The sequence below is a fragment of the Lissotriton vulgaris genome, chromosome 1_1, assembly GCF_964263255.1.
Source record: "Lissotriton vulgaris chromosome 1_1, aLisVul1.2, whole genome shotgun sequence".
NCBI classification, from domain to species: Eukaryota; Metazoa; Chordata; class Amphibia; order Caudata; family Salamandridae; genus Lissotriton; species Lissotriton vulgaris.
The window spans coordinates 1,067,186,936-1,067,200,427 of NC_141685.1; the positions used below are offsets into that span (position 1 = coordinate 1,067,186,936).

A 13,492-nucleotide genomic window follows, 5' to 3' on the forward strand; every position below is an offset into this window, starting at 1 on the left:
AGATATCAGACGCGCTAGACGGCATGAGATCGGAAAGCGCGCCCGGGATTGATGGGTTAACGGTGACCTTTTACAAAGCGTATAAAGACAAGCTGTTACCTTACCTCTCCACCCTCTTTGACGAAATATGTGAACACGGCGCTATGCCACCCTCTATGAGAGAGGCACTCATTGTTACAATATTGAAACCAGGCAAGCCGCATGACCTTCCTGGCTCATACCGCCCATTGTCACTTCTCAACGTGGACGCTAAGCTGTATGCGAAGGTGCTGGCGACCAGGTTGGCACTTGTGGCACCGGAGTTGGTGGCCCCGGAGCAGGCAGGGTTTATCCCGGCTAGGAACCTCACTTACAACATCCGCACGGTCATGGGAGCCATGCAGCACACCAAGCATGACACCAGGGCCGTTGCAGTCTTCCTAGATATGGAGAAGGCGTTTGACTCCGTGGAGTGGCCTTTCATGCGCAGAGTACTTAGGAAGTTAGGACTGGGAGAACTATTCCTCCAACTCCTGGGCGCGCTTTACCATAAACCCACGGCGAGAGTTAGACTGGGGGATGCAGTCTCGGAGCCGTTCGCCGTAAGCAGAGGCACGAGGCAGGGGTGCCCCCTCTCCCCACTACTCTACGCACTGGTGGCAGAGCCACTGGCAAGTGCGATTCGGGAATACCACTCTTATGAAGCCATCAACTACCCCACCTACAAGATCGGTGTATCCACGTACGCGGATGACACCCTGCTATACGTCAGAGACCCGGTCAATAATCTCTCATCGGTCTTGAGGGAAGTTGTGAGGTTTGGAGCACTCTCGGGACTGAAAGTCAACTGGTCAAAGTCAGTGGCTTTTCCCCTGACCCCAATTACCGAACCTTTCGAGATGGAATACCCGCTCCTGTGGTCCACAGAGCCGATAAGGTATTTGGGCATAATGCTCCACACGGATCCTGACGTTATGCTGAGGGAAAATTACGGAGTTGCCTATAGCAAACTCGCAGATGACGTTGAGCTCTGGATTAAGCTCCCGCTGTCGCTGATGGGAAGAATAGCTATGATGAAAATGGTTATTCTCCCGAGGTTTCTGTTTCTTTTTAATAATCTCCCGATTGTCCTCTCTAAAGCTTTCTTCACAACCATAAACAAACTCCTAGTAAGACTGGCATGGGCTGGAAAACAACCTAGAGTGCAATGGAAGGTACTTCAGTTGCCATACGAGCAAGGGGGACTGGCTGCACCAGACCTGGAATGCTATTATAGAATAGCGCAGGCCTCCCACCTCCACACTTGGATTCATGGTAATCAGGACATCCCGCATGTGATCCTGGAAAGACTGTTTGCAGACCCTACCCCGCTCCCAGCGACTATCTGTGGCCCTAAGGACCGTAGAGTAGGAACGCTGGACTCCCTCTTGTCCACTAACCACGCCTGGCACTCCATATTGCAGAGGCAAAATAAAGAACTGATGTATGCACCCAATATGCCGATACACTGGGCACTTTGGCTCCCCACACTCACGGAACCAGGGGTACACAGGGCCCTCAGCGAATTGGGCGCACGCACACTGGGAGACCTATTCGAGCAAGGGAGGGTAAAGACATGGGACCAGCTGTCACGAGGGAGGGATCGCCCCTCACTACTTCAGCGCTTCCAGTACCATAGAGTGCGTAGTGCACTACTAGATCTGCTAGGCCCTGACATGGAAGAACCCCCGGAAGTTCCAGAACTAGTATATGTCATAGATACTGAGTCACCGAAGAAGCTGATTTCTACGCTTTATAAGATAGGACATGCACACACGGCACTGCTCTACACGAGGGCGCGCTTAGCCTGGCAGACCGACTTAGACACCCAAATAGACAGTATGTGGGCATACTGCTGTGCGGCCTCCAGGCGGATCTCACTGAACGGGAGGCATCGCTTGATCCACTTTAAATTTTTACAACGGGTGTACCATACGCCGGAAAGGCTGCACAGGTATGGTCTCCGTGACACGCCAAGCTGTGAGAGATGTCACGCCCAAGTCGCGGACTTTCTACATTTAGCCTGGATGTGCCCGGGGGTCCAGAGGTTCTGGACCAACGTATTCGCTGAAATGAGCACTATAGTGGAATCGGACTTAGAATTGGACCCAGCCCTCGCTTTACTGGGCTACACGAGGATGGTACCTGCCCCAGTCAGGAAACTGGTGAGCATGGGTATGCTACTTGCAAAATGAGTAGTCGCATTATGCTGGATGAGGGGCCCTCTACCTACGCTGAAACGATGGGCTAGCGACATGACGTACTGTAACACACAAGCGGAGACATACAGTGAGCTACTTCCGCCCCGTAGTCGACCCAGGAACTTCTGGGGGTTGTATCAGACCTACCTCACTTCCAGGATGGACGAGGACGACTTAGTTGAGGGGGAGGGGGAGGAACTGGGGTGTGACCCGCACTTGGATCCTGGGTGAATCAGATAGGGCTGTCCCTTACACAACAGTGTGACATTGTACAGTAGGAGTTATAGCACCCCTGGAAGTGTGAGGACATAGGAGTGGTCCCCCGGACCAGTAGAAGGTAGCATGCAGCACAAGCCACTACACACCAACAGGCCACACGCTAATTTACACGAAGAGCACAGACTGGGGTCCAGTTGAGGGGAGGCGGGGTTCTTGGGGTGGGGAACAGGTTGGAGGAAAATGTTAAAAAAGAATAGATTTGTCCGTATACACACAGTGCACATCTCACCATCGATGATATTGGCCTAACGACGGAGTCCTGACTCGACCGGACTACTTGTTCGCCTTGCAGTTGGGGTTGTCGCTTTCCATCTGTTACGCTTATGAGTCATGGAGAAGATGTGATGGCCCACTGCCGGCCCGAGAAGGGATGTAGGCGAATGGCTATTTGAGCTCTGTAATGTGCTGTTTCACGATAAATAAATTAAAAAAAAAAAAAATTAAAAAAAAAAAAAAAACGAAAGCATGGTGTGGTAGGGTAATACCATTACAAAGAGCATATTTTCATTGAAATGGCCTCTTTGTACGGCTACTAAATTTGCATCAGCTGCTAAACATATATACACTATACTGGTGTGATGTATAAATGATAAATGTGTGCTGAAACTCGAGTTTCAGGCAGCGCACATTTATATATCACACCAGTTTAGTGTCAGGTTTGTCCTGCCAATAGCCTGCTTAGAAGCCCTCTGTGGCTGACGTTGGCATGATTTAACAAATTCTTATCCAATCCAATCCATGCTTCTAAAATATCAGCTGCACAACTAAATAATGTCTGTGGCGCATTTTAATTCATGTTTACTTCAGCTATGACTACTCACCATGGACCTAGATTCACAGACAATTACGTGGTATTCAAGTATTTGCAATATAAGAGATTGGTTTAACTGCTTAGCACTTCCTGCTTTCAAGAATCATCTTTGATAAACAAAGAGTGTGTCACCTGAGCAGTAAAATACACCTAAAAGGCAGTGTGTAGGAAGGAGTTGAGTCATTTTAGTAAATAATAAAAAATACATCTGTGACAGATGATTTGAAAGTATTGCATTGTAAACTGGAAAATACCAGATTTTGGCAATCACAAACCTTTAGATACCACAAAGAAAGACGAAAAGATAAGGATTTTGTGAATGAAATTAAAACCAACCAGCAGGAACTGTGGGAAGAAATGCAGGGGATGATTAAAACAAATAATATGTATGCGCTTTGAAAAATGAGTAACAGAGGGAAGAAGACAATTTCATTTTAAGGGTTCTAGATGTACTGTTCCGTAAGAAAGGTATAACAAATATGTTATCTGGTTATTTCCGCGAAGCAAACATGATAAATCTAGCCCTAAGAAGGCATTTGTCTCCTGTGGTAAAAACACAGGCTCAGTGCAATGAGCAGCCATTCCAAAATGATTCATCTCTTTGAAGCCACAAGGACCAGCGGGACTGCGATTTCAGAAAACATTTATGCTGTTCGGTGGCCAAGTCATTTGATTACTCTGTTTAAATTATGTATTGTTCGTGAGACTGTTCTTTATCAACCTCGTGAAGGTCTTTTTTAAGCTATACAAACTCTGCTAACTTCACAAAATTGGTGAAATTTAACAAAAAGTCGGTATAAAACAGAAATCCAGGCAAAAAAGCTATATAGAAGCAAAACGAGGGTTGAAAAATCCCCGTCAAAATATTTTGCTAGAGGTTTTAGATGAAGCTTTGGTAACTTTGACTTTGCAGATGCAGGTCCAGACAGGGTCAGTTGCAGTAAGTAAGCTGTACAGTTTCAGGGAGGCCTCTGGGGCTTATTGTGTCCCTGTTGCTCAGAAAGGGAAGTCAACCAACTGACCCTTGGATTCACTCAGGTTAGCCTGGGATGAAGGTAGTAAGTCCAGTCTTCTTTCATTGAGAGCAAGGCCGGACTCAAGCAACAGTGCAGTCCTCTGAGGAACAAGGCAGGTCTCAAGCAGCAGTCCAATCCTCTGGGAACAAGGCAGGTCTCAGTCAGCATTGTGGTCATCTGGGGAACAGTTCTTCTTCTGCAATGTCCACAGGTCCAGGGGTGTACTGATGAGTGGCTAAAGAAGTCCAATATTTATACCTGGTGCCACTCTTTGAAATGGGGGAAACCTCTAGACCATCCCTACATCTGGTTCTGGAAAGTTCCTCCCTGCGCACGCTCCAAATGATCTGGGGTGACAATAGGCTAGTGTCAAGTTCTTTTGGAGGCAGCCCGTTAAAAAGTAAGTAGGGTAGGGAACAGCTCCGCCTCTCACATCGTGGCAGGATGGCCCTCTCCAAGCTATACAGAGGTCCTATTGTTTGTTGTCTGGACCCAATACGCATTCCTAAGGGGAAGAATGATCAGGACCAGGCAGTTGGAAACTCCAAGAATGCCTCAGAAAGGTTAGGGTAGGAAAATGTCAACTTTCTAAAAGTGACATTGTCAAAATTGTAATCTAAAATCCGACTACACCATTAAGAGGATTTTAAATTACAATTCATTTGAGTCCACACATGATATTTCTACCTGTCCCTAAGCAAACGTTAGCACTTATTAAATGTAATAAGGTAACCCCACGGTTGAGAGAGACAGGGCTCACAGAAGTGGAAAAAGATTTTGGGAGCTTTTCACTACCAGGACATGTAAAACTTAAAACCTCATGTCTTATTCTTGAAATACAATGCACCCTGCCCAATGGGCTGTTTAGGGCCTACCATAAAGCTGACTTAAATGTATTGAAATGGGAGGTTTAGGACTATCAAAAGGCTTATTTTGCCAGTACGAATTGGCAGTTTAAAACTGCACACAGACTGCAATGGCAGCCTGAGACATGTTTTTAAAGGGCTACTTCAGTGGGTGGCACGATATGTGCTGCAGGCCCACCAGTAGCTTTTAATTTAAAGCCCTGGGTACATGTAGTACCACTTTACTAGGGACTTATTAGTACATTAAAGTTACCAATCAGGTGTAAGGTGATTATACCTTGTTTTAGGGGGTGAGCACAACCACTTTAGCACTACTTGGCAGTGGTAAAGTGCATAGAATAATAAAAGCTAACAAAAACGGGTTCAGAAAACAGGACGGGTGAAGGCAAAAGCTTTGGGGGTACCCTGCAGAGATGGCCAAGTCCAACAGAAAGGAACAAATTATCAATGTATAACGCTTGGCACTTTTTTCCATGGGCACAGCACCAGCATGTACAATTGTTTACATGTTTTATTCACTTCAGGAATGTATATGCTTGTGTAAACCTGAACCTGGATAGGAATAACAGTGTACCAAAGGAACATTTGTGATAATCTGCTAGTTAAAAATTGCCTTTTTCCCTAATAGCAGCTGGAGTAAAAACTTTACAATGAAAACACTATTCAGGAGACACTATGCAAATATTTGATTTGGGCAAGATCCTGCAAATCTTGGTGGATACATCGAAATGGATTTTGAAGACATTGTCACCAATTTACGTTTTTCCCCCTGAGTATAAGGATTAAAGACATTACCCAGCATATTTTATTGTTTTCCTGCTTTTTGCCGTTGAAAGGTGGTATTGATGTGTTTATAATCCAGTGCTGTCCTTTGAGGGTTATGGGGGTGGTGGGATTAGACCAGTGGAATTTTCAGGATAAGTACGAATGGTATTTAGGGCCCACGTATTTTGGTAGGATGGGACTAAATATGCTCCATTTAGATTAATTTATGTAAGTTTATATTATATGGATAGTCTAAAAATCTAGCATTGAGTTGACATACCTGGATATATATAGGACAGACGTGTTCTAAACCAGTGTAAAGACAGTGATAGAGGCCTATATGTTGATGAGGTCCACTAGTTCAGACACAATGTAACGTGCAAACTTCCTACAAGCAGTAAAGAATAGTGAATAAGTACAAGATAACTAAAGTTTATGGGTGTCAGTGCAAATTAATGTGAATTGTCATCACTGGAGTTGCATTAAAATGAGGGCCTATTCACAAAGGAAAATCCAGCTGAGAGTATGACCAAATATACGTCTGTTACACCTGCCCAGGAACTTACAAAGGGACTCCTGCCAGTTATAAGCTTTTTTTATAGGTTGAGAGATCTCCTCCACAAGTATGGACATTTCCTACACCCATACATCCCCCTTAAGGGGTGGTATTGTAGGCTTTCCAAGGCATGATTCGCCTTGGAAGTATGTGAACAGTCATAAACACATATGTCTGTGGACATTCGCAAACTGCTGTCCTTCCTCTTTCCAGTCTGGAAAGGATCATCTATTTACCTTGTCCAAGCGCTGGTGTAAGTTCTCTTTCCAGGTTGGGAAGGAAAATTAATCACCTCCAACTTTGGTAGGGGTGTAGAGATAGGGGTTCTCCATAGAAAAGAAAAGAATAAAAAGGTGCATTTGCACAGTGGAATTCCCCCCCCCCCCCCCCTCCCCCATGTGGAGTTATCTACCAGGAAGAACAGGGAAATCTACATACAAAGGGAACGCATTCAAAACAAGGGAATCACTTGTTTTTCCATGGAACCCACATGTAAACCTGCTCCTGGTGCAGTTTTCTATGTGAATTGCTTGAGGAGATTGTGAATTCAAGAAAATGGTGAAACTACACTCCGATGTAGATTTAAAAACCCGAGCATAATTTTTTTTTTAACTAGGCTCCAATGTGTTTCTACAAGTTTTTAAGTGCATGAACACCTAGAGTTGTAATAATTATGTTTTTCTGTAATGTGAAGGCAATCGACTAGTTTTACCTGCTCATTTGCAATTTTCCCACAACCTCCGCAAATATTCTAACTGTGTACTTACATATATTCGCTTCTAGAACAAATGTTCCAACTTCAAAAATGATAAATGCAAAATACAAAAAAATATCCATGTAATCAACCCCAAGAGCAAATTTTCTAACCACCTAAATAATACATACCCACTTCCAGGACAAATGTCCTAACTGCACACTTGATATATACTTCCAGCGCAATCGCGGTGTCTGATAAATTCCCACTCCCAAATGTACAAGCTCAAAAATAATAAATATGAACTAGCAGGGAAATGTCCTAACTAGTAACTACACAAATTACAAATAATCTACTCACAGAACAAATGCTTTTATAAACATCCCCTGCCAGGAAAAAAGCCACAACTATGCATATGCAATAAACTTACTGCTAGGGCAAATGCACTCATTGTAAAATCATACACAGAGTACTTACACCCAGTGAAAAGACGCCAGCAGGCAAGAGAAAGTAAAAACACCAACAGTGATCAGTCCAACAGAATACAAACAATAAGGAGTGGAAAAAAGACAAAATATCATGTGGAGCACACACATATCTCACCTACTAGTATATGAAGAACACATGCTTACTCCAACTGTGATTTTTCAAACAACACATTAGTGATTAATACCTTATCCAGATTGAATATTCAGACACTCTTTAAACAATAAATGCTCAGTTGAAATTGAAAGCGGTGAGCGAAAATCAATATTGAAAGTCATAGATGATATTCATATACCAACGTGAAGTACCTCAGAAAGCCAGAAGACATACATACAGAGAATGAGTATTCAGGTAAATGTATAAGCAACAAATACACACGAGTGTTAGAAAATACATAATCCTCTACATCCTGTTTGAATGTGACATAAAGCAGAACACAAACAATAAAAATTTACACCCAGAGTAAAACATGTTAATGGTATGGATACAATGGAAAACAATGTTTCATTTTGGACTTATTTAAATATAAAGTTCATCAATAGGCGGATATATGATTCATCCAAACAGAAAACTAAGGACCTAATTATGAGTTTGGCGGTCCATGGGACTGCTGAACCCGTGGTGGTAGTCCACCTGCTGTATTACGACTACAGCGGTGGGCCCGCCACAAGACTGCTGCTACCGCCAGGATCCTTGATCCCTTGATGATGGCCCAGCAGTCATAGGCCATATTATGCTGGCAGTGCAGCTGCTGCACCGCCAAGTATATTATGAGTTTCCTCACTGCCCTCCTTTTCATGATGGTAAGCCCGCCATGAAAAGGGTGGCAGTGAGGAAATTAAGGAGGCCCTACAAGCCCCCTGGAGCCCCTGTGCACGAGGGTGCATGCAGGGGAACACATAGTGTGCCCCCAGTCTGTATGCCGCCCCATGTTCCTGCATGGAACAAAAATGCACAACATTGTGCATTTCAGTCCATGCAAGAATGTGTTTTGGCATTCCCAATGCGGAACCCTTCTAAGGCTCACCGCCTGGGACCGCCAAGACCCCGCCCATCAGACCAGGAAAAAACTCCTAATCTGGCCGGCGTACAGCTTTGGAGGGGTGGCGGCCCACTGCCACACCTCCAAAGTTGCAATTAGGCTCCAAATCTCTAAGTAATACTGTATAACAACCAGGAACAGTTCAATTTAAACACATTTATTTGCACACAGGCTCAGTTATTGGTAAATGAGTTTTGAAAAAGTGATTACGCGCTATGACAAACTCAAAAGAGTGCTATGTGTATATGCAGAGAAAACCGAATGACGGTTGACTCAATACATTCTATGCCAACAGATGGGGTTAGGGAGTCTATTTGTTTTCTAGGACCTTTCTAGTTGAATCTCTGCTCCAACCAAACATGTAAGTAACACTGGATGCCCTCCACTCAGTATAGATGGTGTATCTAGTCCAGCGTGCACCAGTTGAGGGGACATACTGTCAGAGTTTTATAGTGATATTACAGTTTTTGTCAAAATGTACGTGAAACGTTTTGTGCCCAAGGTTTGAAAAGAACACTTATAGAACATAACTTAAAACCTTTCAAAAAAGAAAGTATCAACAAATATGGGGGTAAATCAACAAAAGTTTAAAAATTGATTCTTGATTGCACCCTCCCTGGTCATTTGGTTTAGAATAAGGAATCAAAAAGATTGTTGATCAAACTCTAAACTGCTTCTCATTTTAATTGGATTGCATACATCAATACTTGCTCCTTTCTCTTCACAGAAGCTGTGAAGTACCTGGAATGCTCAGCATTGACACAGCGGGGCCTGAAGACAGTGTTTGATGAGGCCATCCGGGCAGTGCTGTGCCCACCACCCACAAGGCCCAGGAAGCAGGGCTGTACCCTACTCTAGCGGTGAGATAATATTCTCTTAACCTACATGGGGTGTTTTCTCTGTCTAGAGAGCCTTTTCCCAAGTGTCAGAATTCCAGGATCTTGCTTTCCTGCCTATTTATCTCTCACACTCCTCAAACAGTGAGACTGAATGATGATTTAGAGATTGTTTTCCCCCACACACTGATCTCTAATGGTAACTCACTTTGGGCTAGATGTACCAACACCAGAGTAGCAAAAAAGTGGATGCAAATTTTGCACTGATGTTTTGCAAACCCAGTCAGGTTTTGCAAAGCAACCTATGTACTATTTGGAGATTTGCAAAATCACTTTTCAGAGTGGGTTACAGTCTGACATACCTCTGAATATTAATGAGGTAAGATGCAAATTACACTTACTCTGATAAGATGCTATTACAGGAATGGTGACCCACTGAGATCAGCAGACCACCATGCTTGTGATTGCATTTATATAAATGTACGCTTTTTTATAAGCTGCCTCTTTTCTACAACAGAACCGGAACTTCATTTAATGATAAAAAACGTTTTTCGAAAAGTTTGTTTGAGAGTTGTTTGTGGTCCATAGGACTACTATCTACTCTCCGGCAAACTCTTTTTTACCATTTGGGACACTTTCCCATTTGCCAATTAGTTAACACCTCATTTGACAAGTTGCTAACTTTTCAATGATTTGAGATAAAAATGTCAGTTGCAAACCATTGATGCATTGCAGTGCAAATCACAAATTGCAAGGCATACCTTAAGCACACCCCTTCCAAATTGTGATCTGTTATTCAATTTAATTCAAAAGACCTTTATTCGGTATGTACAACAAACATAAAAGCAGAAAAAAGATTTGAAACACGTGTAAAAACATTCCAATGCATAAAACAGTCCAATTATTTATCAAGCATGATACATTTCCTAGAAGCAATTGCCTTTTTAAGAAAAGAAGCAACATAACATATTCCAGGATCATCAAGAGTAACCAATAAGTTCATAGCAGCGTGGATTATTCTAACATTGAATTTTAAAAAGAGGGTTTCAAATAAAAACGTCTTAAAACGAATAAAACTTACAGAAGAGCATACAATGTATGGTGCTTTGTTTTGATAGCCTAACACAGGATCTTGGGGTCGACTGACACATTTTTATAGTAGGAAAGGCAACTAGGTAATGTACTATCCTAATCTCAAACGGGTCAGAACAAAGCGGTGTGAGGGCCTAGTCACTACTGATAGGTAATCTTGAAATCCCGCTCTGACCTCAAACTGTTGGTAAAATACAAGGGTGGTTTGCTTCCCTACCTCTCTCCTACGAGTCTCTATTTGATGAGCTAAAAAGTTATCCTTGATCTCCTGTTTGGCTATGATTTTCACACAGCCTGGGTCTCCCTGTATCTGAAGAGTAAATAAATTACTAAACAAATCGCGAATATATTTGAGTCAGGGGATACTAGAATTTTTATCCAAAAGTAAGCAATCTTTAATGATGGTTTGAGTAAATGTAGTCTCCTTGTTAGCCCAATTGGATCTCGATAGCAATAATGGCTGCACAGCAATCTGGTTCGATAGGTAGTTAATGCCTACTTTACGATGTATCATTTTGGTAGATGCTGAGGGGGGTAGGCAGAAAAGGCTTTTAAAAAAATAATTTTCTTCGTGCTGTAGTATCTGGTTATGATTGTGGCCCCAAACCCCAGCACTATAAAGGGCTGTGGCAACAGATCTAGCATTATATATGTCTACCATACCCTTAATACGACGATTGCCTAGTCTGGATGAATTCTAATAATCCAGTGGGTATTCTTGACCACCTTAGAGCGAACATTAACAAGTTTGTGCATCCAATTTCCATTTCCTGAGTAAGTTACTCCCAAGTAACAAAAGGTATTAACAGATTCCACTGGGGAATTCTCTGTGTAAACATTTTTGTATTTCTTGGTTTTCTGACCACGGGCCATGACAAACGTTTTGGCCTTGTTAGTTAATAATTTCCTGTTATTGATAAAAAGGTTAAAATTATCCATTAGACATTGTAAACCAACTGGGCTTCTAGAGAGCAGCACCGTATCGTCTGCATAAAGTAAGACGGGGTTGCCAGCAATTTGTTGTGCATCTGCGTGTACCGACCTAAGGGCTTTGTCAACTCTATTTATAAAAAGAGAAAAAAAGTAATGGTGCCAAGACGCAGCCCTGGCGAATACCTCTTTTAACCTCAAAGTGTGGTGTACACTCCCCACGCTGTCCATATCATACCTTGCAAGAAAGTTCCTCATACAGCCTTGCTAGGAAGAAAATTATTTGTTAAGGGCCCCTAAATTGAGCAAGGTTGGCCACAAAATAGAATGTATCAAAATCATAGAGGGGGGAGGTAAAAGAAGCTGTGATCCATTCGGCTTCCTTGTAGTCAACAAATATCAATGGTGGATGGATCACTTGTACCTGTGTAACCAGGGTTAGGTATTCTTGCTGTTTTTTCTTAAAAAACACTCATTCACGTACATAGGCCGTCAGGCGGTATATCTTAATTCTCCGCCTTATTAAAAACGTGACAGCATCATCATTGGGTTTCTTTGATATGCTATCCTCCACCTGGGGGAAAACCACTGGTTATAGCAGTAGTGATCAGTGACAAAAAGTGGAGGTGCTCACGTGAGATGAATTAAAAGTTCCTTGCATTGCCTCAACTGTAACTTTATTCAGTTTGGAATCTAAGGAAAATTAAAAACAGTGTTGCGAGTGAGTAGACAAGTTACTAGTCTTATGCACTCAAACGTCCATGTAAGCAGTCAACATGTTTCAGTCCCATAAAATGCCCGAGCAGGTCGGGCGCCTTCTTCAGGACCTAGAGTAAACAGGGTTGAGGCTGAGTAGGATCACAGCCAAGGTGAGTATGTTTTATCTCACTTAATAATGAGTCATGGGTCAGTGGGTACCCAGAGCTGTTATAGGAAAGAAACAAAAGGAGAGAAAAGGTTTGTGGTGGTGCTGTACATACAACTCTCATAATAGTGTGTGCTAATTAACTTTTTTTTAAAAAACACTTATATTTAAAAAACACTTATCTTTAAAAAAGGTCATGAGCAAGATGCAAATAAGAAAATGGCAATTCTTTAATCCGTAAATGTTTGTATAATGCAGAGAATGTTATGAAGTTCACAACCCTGCATAGTACAGAGTAGTTAGAGAGAGTGATTAGTGGGGAATTTGTGTACTCTGCATAAGTGTGTCAACTAGTTGTTAGAAAGTAACCAAGCGAGTAAACCAAGCTGTGGGTTCACATATAACAATCGAATGCATTAATAAAGAAACGCGTTGGTTCTGAGTTGTTAAATGTGGTGGTGAAGTGCGTAGGTATTCGTGCGTTTACCTACCAGGTTGTACTCCTCAATTGTAAAGAGCAATGCTGATGTGTGGGCGGCTCGAGTACTATTACGTCCTGGATCTATAAATTATTATGTGGTAACACGCATGGATTAAGAAAGCAGGCATGTCCCTCTATGTATCAATAATCAAACAGTTAGTTTGTGGGATGCAAATGTGAAGAGCATGTGTATTCAAAGGATTAACGCGCATATATTCCGATGATAGAAAACCAAAAAAGAAGATAAGTGCTGCACAGTTTGATTATAGGGACACTAAGTAGGTTTAGTTATCGTGCCACAGAGTTGAACTTATTCTAAATTTGAGCGCGCATTGAGGGTGAATGCGAGCGTTTAAGAGCATACTTCGCATACCTTGGATTCCCGAATTGTGGGCTTCCTCGGGCGCCGGCAGGTAAATTAGCCTGCTGAGAGAGTGGGGAAATAAGAGGCTGAAGAGTAACCAGAGTAAAAAGGAGGGTAATACGATACATGTCGATTGAAGACAAATGACTTTCTCCGTGTTAATTCCTCATAGTACCTGGAGTGGTAGGCA

General features: G+C 42.7%; 1 protein-coding gene across 2 annotated transcripts in view; it reads left to right on the top strand.

Annotated features, from left to right (window-relative positions):
• The window catches only part of LOC147748563 (ras-related C3 botulinum toxin substrate 2-like), a 242,582-nt gene that overhangs the window by 197,237 nt on the left and 31,853 nt on the right, over window positions 1–13,492 (top strand). For both annotated transcript variants that reach the window (XM_086963116.1, XM_086963111.1), the window contains exon 6: window positions 9,462–9,594. In XM_086963116.1, coding sequence (XP_086819242.1) covers window positions 9,462–9,592 — 131 coding nt within the window. In that variant the 3' untranslated portion in view covers window positions 9,593–9,594. The remainder of the gene's footprint in view (window positions 1–9,461; window positions 9,595–13,492) is intronic.